We start from the raw sequence: 8,874 nt of genomic DNA on the forward strand, positions 1-8,874 counted from the left end.
AGGATTCAAACCCAACACATGCAAGATGAAGGACACCTGCTTTTCCACTTGGCTACTATTTTTTTCTTTGTTAAAACTGCAAACTAAATATATATTATATTACTTTATAAATTAATTTAGTTTTTATACTAAACTAATTAAAACTAAACTAATTAAAACTAAACTAATTAAAATTAAATTAAACTAATAAAAACTAAACTAAATTAATTAAATTAAAACTAAATTTATACAAAGTAAACTAAATAAAATAAAACTAAGTTTAATTAAATTTAAACTAAACTAATTAAATTAAAACTGAATTAATTTAAATTAAATTAAATAAATTAAAAATAACTTAATTAAATTGAGTTAAAATAAATTTAAACTAAAATAACTTAATTAAATTAAATTAAAACTGAATTAATTTAAATTAAACTTAATAAATTAAAACTAACTTAATTAACACATTTAACATTAAAAAACTAAACAAAAATAAATAAACTAAATTAATATTGTTATATTTTAATTTTATAAATTTAATTTATTTTAGTTTAGTTTTAATTTAATAATTTCAGTTAATTATATTTAAGTTTAGTTTAATATATTTTAGTTTATTTTAATTTATTTATTTTAATTCAGTTTTAGTTCATATTAATTTCAGTTTATTATAGTAAATGTCTATAAAGTTTAATATATTTCCTTAAATGTTGTAATATATTTCAGTTTATTTTATATGAATTTAATTTCAATTTAATTTATATTAATTTCAATTTAATATATTAATTTATTTTAAAATTAACGTTAATATATATTTATAAAAATGTGAATATTTATGTGAATATTTAATAAAAATTTAATTTATTTATGTGTTATAACATTAAATATATAATAGTTTTAATTTAAAATAGTGTACATATTTATTTAATATAGAACTTTATCAAAATAATCATATAAGACAAAACTTTTGAATCATATACATTTAATCCAACCATTATGACAATAAATTCAACTAGCCTGTTGGTTGGGCAGTAGTGCCTGCATCCAATGTGTTGTGGGTTTAACACTCATTGGCACTATATTTTAAGCTTTAAATATTATTCTTTAACACCAAAATAATAAATTAATAATTAAGTCGCCACATGGAATTTTAAAAATAAATAATAATAAAAATTGCCAACTAAGCCACACACATGGCGTTTCCACATAATAAAAAAATAAATTAAAAAATAAAAGCTTTAAATATTATTCTTTAACTCCAAAATAATAAATTAATAATTAAGTCGCCACGTGAAATTTCAAAAAATAAATAATAATAAAAATTGCCAACTAAGCCACACACATGGCGTTTCCACATAATAAAAAAATAAATTAAAAAATAAAAAATGCCAACACAGCAGCGCCACGTCACATATTTTGTTGACCAAATCTACTCAGGGGGCAAAACGATGGAATCTACAAATAGCAGGGACGAAATCTGTGTTTTTTATACAGAGTTGTTTTTGGGATTCGCCCCAAATGACGGGGGTAAAATGTGGTTTAACCCTAAAAAATATATATCAATAATAATTTTTTTTTTGTGGATGAAAGAAGTGAGAAAATGATGAAAGAGAAAAAAATAGAGAATGGAGAGAGATTTAGTAAGTTTGATAAAATATGAGAGTTGTATTATTTTAATAATAAAATTAAGAACTTTATTGTGCAAACACCAAATAACCATAATTTTAATGTGATGGCAAAAAATCAAATAAGGGTATTGTAGACTTTTATACAACCATTAATTTTCTTATATTAGATGTTTTCAGTTACATGCAAATTTAGTGTTACCTGCGGATTTACATGTGAATTTACTTATAAAATTATTTAATGTTTAGTCTGTAGATAAATACGGAAGTAACACCAAATCCGCAAGTAAATATGTAGGTAATTGAAAAAATTTTAAAAAAATAGAAGGCGCTTATATGAAAAATAGCCCAAGTTAGATGCATACTTTTTTTGAAATATTAGTTTGTTTTGTATTTTTTTTATTTTAAATTTGGTTATTATGAATGATGTGTATTCATTTTTTATTTATTTAAAGTATATTATGAATGATGTGTAGATTATTTGGAATGCAGCTCCACGAGGCAGCACGAGATATCTAGTGATGACTAGAAGTACTATGATTTCAAAACTGTCTCTTTCAGCTAATAGCAAGTAGACAAGATTGAATTAATACATATTAGCTCCATCCCAACTACCAAGTAAAACTTCCGTATTGATTCTTCCTTCCTTCCATTATAAATAGACCACACTTTCTTACTATTATTTTCATCCTTCACTAACAAATATCACATTTCAATCAACTTGAGTTGAGTACTATGGATTCCAAAATCGCATTCCTCATCCTTGGTCTACTGGCCATGGTTCTTCTTATTTCCTCAGAAGTGTCAGCTAGGGACTTAACCGAGACTTCAACTAATACAAAAGATGGTAAATTATGTTTTTTATTTTAGTCTCCAAAATACACTACTAGAAATACACGTATTACCTGCGAAATTTGCTGCGGAAAAATTTCCGCAGGTTTACCTGCGGAATTTGCTGGGACTTTCTTAAACAAACTAAATTTTTCTGTGGATTTAGAATTGGCAGAAAATTTCGCAGGAATACCTGCGGATTTTTCTGCGGTTCTTATATTTCAAACAGAAAACGAAACTATAATGCAAAATCCGCAGGTAAATTCGCAGGAATGTTTCCTGCGGATTTTGCTGCGAATATCTATTTTATTAAAACCAAACTATTATACAGAATCTGCAGGTAATTCCGCAGGAAACTTTCCTGCAGATTTTGCTGCAAAATTAACTATTTTCTTAAAATAATAGTAATTTTTGTCTAATTTTTTAAAAAATGAATCATTAAATGGTTAATTATTTAATATTATTATATTAATTAATGTTTTAATGTGAATTGTGTCATTTTTAAATTTTTTATCTTAATTTTTGACGAAATAAAAGGTATAAAAAATTTTAAAAATAAAATTAATAAAAGGTATTAAAAATTTTGAGAATGGATATCAGATATTCTTTTATAATAATCAATTTTTTTAAAATATTATCTCAATAACCCTTGTTTGGTTGACACTGTCAATTAATATGTTTTAAAATTATTTCTAAATTTCAAATTTAATCTTATTTAAAATTATATTTGTTCAATTGTTAATTATTATAAAGTTTTAATTTTAGAAATCCTACTCTAATAATAATGATGTGTTATATGAAATTATATTGGAACTCTTGTTAAAATATCAAATTTTATATAGGATTTTAAAATTATAAATTAGTTTTACTATTTTTGGTAGCTTAAATTTTGACTTTGTGGTTGAGTTTGCTGCACGAGTGGGCTAAATACATTTTCAATTCAAGTTACAAATTGAATATAAATTTTTATAATTTAATAATAAAATTATAAAATATGTGATAGAATTATAGCTAATTGAATATAAATAATAGCTAACATATATATATATATATATATATATATATATATATATATATATATATATATATATATATATATATATATTGCTTAATATTTTTAATTTATTGATTGATAAAAAAATATTTATATGTTTAATTTTTTATTGTGAATTAAAATAAATGATGTTTTTTTTAATTTATCTCTAAATAATTTTATTTAATTTTATATTTTAGTACAAAGAGAATTTAATTAAATTAAATTATTTTAGTTTTACTATTATTAGTTTTTCTTAAACTATTTTATTTTATCATTTTTGCCTTAACATTTATTATTGATTATTGATTATTGATGTTACAAATTAAAATTAAAATATATTAACATAGAGAATAGATAAAGGAAAACCTAATGGTGTGTTCCAATCTTAACCGGGGTTTCCAGCCACCAGAATGCTCCTGCATCTTCGTGAGTCCTCCGTCTCCGTCTATTCTCCATTATGAGTCCTCTCCTTCGAATGCTCCTGCACCTTCGTGAATCATCTCCGTCAAGCGCTTCGGCAACATCGTGAATCATCGTTATCGATTGTGTCACATCCATTTCGTTCATCCGGTTGTTTCACTTGCTATTGCGCGTTTTGTTACTCGGATTATAGTGTAAATACTTATTCTTCTCCCCTACTTCACTCCATTTTAACCCTGGGTTCTTTGTTTCAGAGTTGATAAATAGTAGATTCGATGTTGATGGTGATGAGGTTATCTAGACGAAACAGAGGACAGAAGGAAAAGATGATTGAAGACTTGATCCTTACATAATCCAATTGTGAGATGACAAGAGGTAAATAAAACCTAATATTTTCAAAGGTTTATTATAATCTGTATCTTGCACACATAGTGTTTGATAAAAGCTCTCAACCAAGTCCTTTCTTTTCTTTTGACACTGGATTTTTGTGTTGTTGTTATTATTTGTTGAAGGTGATGGTTGTTAGTTAACAGTAGTTTGTTTTGTTGAATCAGGGTAACCGTAGAAGGTGGTTCCATGAGATCAAATTCGGTTAAATTTTGCGAATTTTGAAAAAGATATTATAATACTAGTTATAAAGAGTGATTCATATGATTTTAGGAGATGAAGTCTTCATGTATGTTTTTGTGTCCCTTGAGAATATTTTTTCATCCAGTGAGCAAAAGATTAATCTCTTGTTCAAAGCTAGTATAATTGTTGTTACAGTTGGTACTCTTATTCAAAGCTAGTATAATTGTTGTTACAGTTTTGCATATATGCCTTATAGAAAGCATGTATGAGGTTTGTCCGATTAATTGTATTTCCTTGTTAGTTCTATGAAATCTCTTCTCCAAATGGCTACATCAAACAACAAGGTAAATTAACTTTTTAGGTCTGTATTGATGTGATGAAGTTTAGTGGTATCAATATGTTATTTATTACTTGTCACCTGCTTCAGTAGTGCTAGGCAGCTAACTTTCTGCATGTGATAAATAATATACACATACTTGAAAAAAACATGATGAAAATGAATATTTTAGCTTCTGTTATGTGTGCTATGATAGCTTTTTAAGATACATATAAGTGCCTTGTTCTTTTTAAATTATGTCTAAGTGTTGAATTATCTCTTTTCTGAAAGAAAAAAAAATCACCAAAGAAAATTCTGTTAGGAAGAGAGGGGTAGTGGAAGAATGCTTCAAATAAAGTCATCTTAATAGCGAAGTGATAAGAAATCGAGTCCATTGTGTGTTGCCTTGTTCTTTTTAAATTATGTCTAAGTGTTGAATTATCTCTCTTCTGAAAGAAAAAAAAAATCATCAAAGAAAATTTTGTTAGGAAGAGAGGGGTAGTGGAAGAATGCTTCAAATGAAGTCATCTTAATAGCGAAGTGATAAGAAATCGAGTCCATTGTTGAGGTTTTTCATTGACAATAACGAATGTATGTTTCAAGACAATGATTGAAAATACGGTCGCGATTACATTGGGGCTACAACACTTGATGAATATAGGAAGTATGTTGAAAAGGATGCAGCATTTGAAAGGAGGTTTCAACAGGTTTACATGGCTGAACCTAGTGTGCCCATACTGTTAGTATACTTAGTGGATTGAAAGAGAGATATGAGGGCCATCATGGTGTTAGTTAGTTTGGAATTTTAATCGTTGCTTGATAACTGAGGTAGGCTGTTGGTGAATTTATATCTTACTAGAATAGTTTCAGTTTCACACTTATGCCAGATCTCTCTCTGTAACACATCACCTATGAGAAATAGATATTGGCAATTGTGATTAATTGTGATTGCGTTTAATCAATATATTTTTTTACTATCTGTTTGTACTTCGTGGGAAGTTTATTAAAAAATGTATTTACTACTTTACTTGCTATCCACATTTTTTAGTTTTACTTTTAAATAATGGTGGGGAGAATTTTAATGTATCTTCCGATTCTAATTTGATATGGCCAGGTTAAACCCAAAGATTATGCAAAAAACCTATGTGCAAAACTCTGGGAATTTCACTCTCACCAGGTAAGTACTTTTGTTCTGACTTGTATCTGTTCAATTTTTTTGTATTAGTATAATCAAAATTTGTTACACTTAGTTCCATCACATGACAATGAGCCTTTTTGATAAATTATTCATGTATTAAATTTATTCCTATTTTTGGTATACTGTTTTCTTATGCCTATAATTGGAAATTTCAGTTTCACCTTTAAAAGTTGGTCGTCACTTTGATTTGGCTTCTAGTATCAATTATGAGAATGATGTAGATCTGTATGCATAAAATTATAATTTCACAGTTCCACTCTACCAATTGTTATCTATTAGCATCATGCACTTTGTTAATGAGTTTCACATCGAATGAGATATGGCTTACAAGTTAGGATAATCTTCCCCTTATAAGCCGGTTAGGCCGGTTTTGTAAAGTTAAGTTAGACTCAACCACAATTCTATACTGTTACCATCTGATGATTATGTTTGAGGATAATTTTTAATTTTTTGGTTAATATAGTCAGCATCTGCTAGGGACTCGAGAAAACATGTTCAAGAATCGGTTGTTCATTGGAAGTAAGTAAAGAAGTAGATAGATAGATTTCATTTGCATCTCAAGATGTTCTATGACTCTGCCGGTTTTAGTGTAATAAGATGAACGTGTTATTTGCTTAAAACAGGTTACACCAGAAAATGATGTAAATCCTAGAAGTTCCTTAGGAGAGTCGAGCTGCAAGTCGAAATCTTCGAGAGAGTTAGTCAAGGTTCTCGATCGTATGTGGCGTCTTGAAGAACAGCAGGCATCAAATATAGCAACAGCGAAAGTGCTGATAAAAGAACTAGATTCTTCTCAAGCACAAGAAAAAGAGTTAGTACATGAAAAGAAAATGAATAGGCAGATAATGGAGAGCTTAATGAAGCAAATAACAGAAGACAGACGTGTTAACGAAATCAAAGACCCTCTTGTTGCTGCTTCAATAGTTCATGGTGGTTCAGTTGATGAAGCAAACCTGTAAGTAGTTTTCTCAGCCAGCCTCTTGTTAATGAGGTAGATCAGAATCAAGACAATCGACAACAGTAAAAACGTAAACTACAGTGTAAATTCTTACTCCACCCCCACCTTCTAAAGGTTATTTATGATTTTTTTTTCTTACATAAAAAAAAAAGCTTAAGCAGTTGCTACTAGTTGCTACTTATCTGTGATTTGTATTATTCCAACATTAGAATACAATCAAGATGAGGGCATTGGATATGTATAACAGTAGAAAAGTTCATAGTATGAACTATTCCTAATTTTCTGTGTTAGTTTGTACTTTTTACTTTGGATTGTGGCTCTATACTCGATTTTTTCCCTCTCCTAATCGACGGTGGCTAGTATTTTCACGGTTGTTGTTCATAAAGCAAATAAAAATGAAAATCTGATAAACTGGTGATTCAATAATATATAGGTGAGTATTTTATTTCTTTATTTTTACCTTTGTATACTGATAGAGAAGCAAATAATAATTTAGATTTTTTTTTAAATTTAGAAATAAATTACCTGCGGATTTACCTGCGGACTAACGTTCCTGGGGATTTATCTGCGGAATTACCAGCGGAATTTACAGCGGATTTACCTGCGGATATTTTCCTGCGAATTCACCTGCGGATTTTCCTGCGGAATTTCCTGCCGAAGTTATTACCCACGAAGGTTTTAGCTGGGGACCAAACACCGCAGGAAAATCCGCAGGAAATAGATTTCCTGCGGAAATTTTGCTCAAATCCGCAGGTAAATCCGCAGGAAAGCAGAGCATTTCTAGTAGTGATAGGAGTAAATGATTTTATTAAACTAATTAAAAGTAGTAGGGATCATTTATAATGTTAAAGATTTCTTTCTTAGTTTTGAAAACAAATAGATATCTAAAATTAATTTAATAATTATACTCACACAATATTGTATATGCAGAGGTTGTGGAAAAGTCAAATGAATTAAATGATGCCAAATATTACGGTGGAGGCTACAACCATGGTGGCGGCGGCGGTTACAATGGTGGCGGAGGAGGCTACAACCACGGTGGTGGTGGTGGTTATAATGGTGGTGGAGGAGGCTACAACCATGGTGGTGGTGGATACAATGGTGGTGGAGGAGGATACAACCATGGTGGTGGTGGATACAATGGTGGCGGAGGAGGATACAACCATGGAGGTGGTGGTTACAATGGTGGCGGAGGAGGATACAACCATGGCGGTGGTGGTGGTTATGGAGGTGGACATGGTGGTAGTTCCGACAATGGTAACTGATTATATAATCATGCATGGACGTACTATGTATAATAAAAGAGGTATAGAGAAACATGAATCTTTTTGAGGTTATGTATTATCTATCTTCTCACTATATAGTATAGATATGTCAATATGTTTATGTGAAGATGAGTTTGATTTCGAACCAAAGTGCTGAATGTGTAATCAATCATGTGTGTAATAAATCAAATATCATCCTTGTTACTACTTCGCCTCCTTCTAAGTTTATATATCCATTGTGCAAATTTTAAACTAAATTCAAATAATATTTATATATTTTTTTTTTGAGTAAGCAAGTTGTATTAAAAATGAGAACTAAGGGTTCTCAACACCTGTTTACATCAAAAGAGGGGAAAAAACCCCGCACAAAAAATCAACAAGAGATTACAAACCGATTCGACACTACGAAATAAAGAACAAAGGATCTTTGTTGAATTCGTAGAAACCACAAATAGGATGAGTAATATCTCCTATAAAAGCCCACTTCCACACCAAAACCTTGATGCTCCAAATAGTATTATCCACATTCCACACCTCATTCCGGAAACACACACCATTTCTATACAACCAAAGAGACCATAAAGTTGCTAACCAAACTACTCCTAGTTTACCTTCTTTAACTTTCTTCTTTTTACAAAAGGAAAACCAATCCAAAAAACCTCCCAAACAATTCTCCTCC

At 29.2% G+C, this 8,874-nt stretch overlaps 1 protein-coding gene and 1 long non-coding RNA gene across 2 annotated transcripts; both read left to right on the top strand.

Moving 5' to 3' along the window:
- The first annotated feature begins 2,304 nt into the window (after positions 1-2,304).
- On the top strand, positions 2,305-8,386 carry LOC131621076 (abscisic acid and environmental stress-inducible protein-like). The gene is made up of 2 exons (XM_058892287.1): positions 2,305-2,448; positions 7,861-8,386. The coding sequence occupies exons 1-2, from the start codon at positions 2,337-2,339 to the stop codon at positions 8,193-8,195; spliced, it is 447 nt and encodes a 148-aa protein (XP_058748270.1). The 5' UTR covers positions 2,305-2,336; the 3' UTR covers positions 8,196-8,386.
- LOC131621078 (uncharacterized) lies at positions 4,053-7,403 on the top strand. The gene is made up of 4 exons (XR_009289437.1): positions 4,053-4,263; positions 5,889-5,951; positions 6,436-6,491; positions 6,596-7,403. It is a non-coding gene; the product is annotated as an uncharacterized LOC131621078 (long non-coding RNA).
- Positions 8,387-8,874: the final 488 nt, after the last annotated feature.

The sequence above is a fragment of the Vicia villosa genome, linkage group LG7 (assembly GCF_029867415.1).
Source record: "Vicia villosa cultivar HV-30 ecotype Madison, WI linkage group LG7, Vvil1.0, whole genome shotgun sequence".
Classification (NCBI taxonomy): domain Eukaryota; kingdom Viridiplantae; phylum Streptophyta; class Magnoliopsida; order Fabales; family Fabaceae; genus Vicia; species Vicia villosa.

Coding starts and splice junctions, on each gene's coding strand:
- LOC131621076 (XM_058892287.1), top strand. CDS start 2,337: ATGGATTCCAAAATCGCATTCCTCATCCTTGGTCTACTGGCCATGGTT. Junction 2,449..7,860: donor TTCAACTAATACAAAAGATG/GTAAATTATGTT, acceptor TTGTATATGCAG/AGGTTGTGGAAAAGTCAAAT.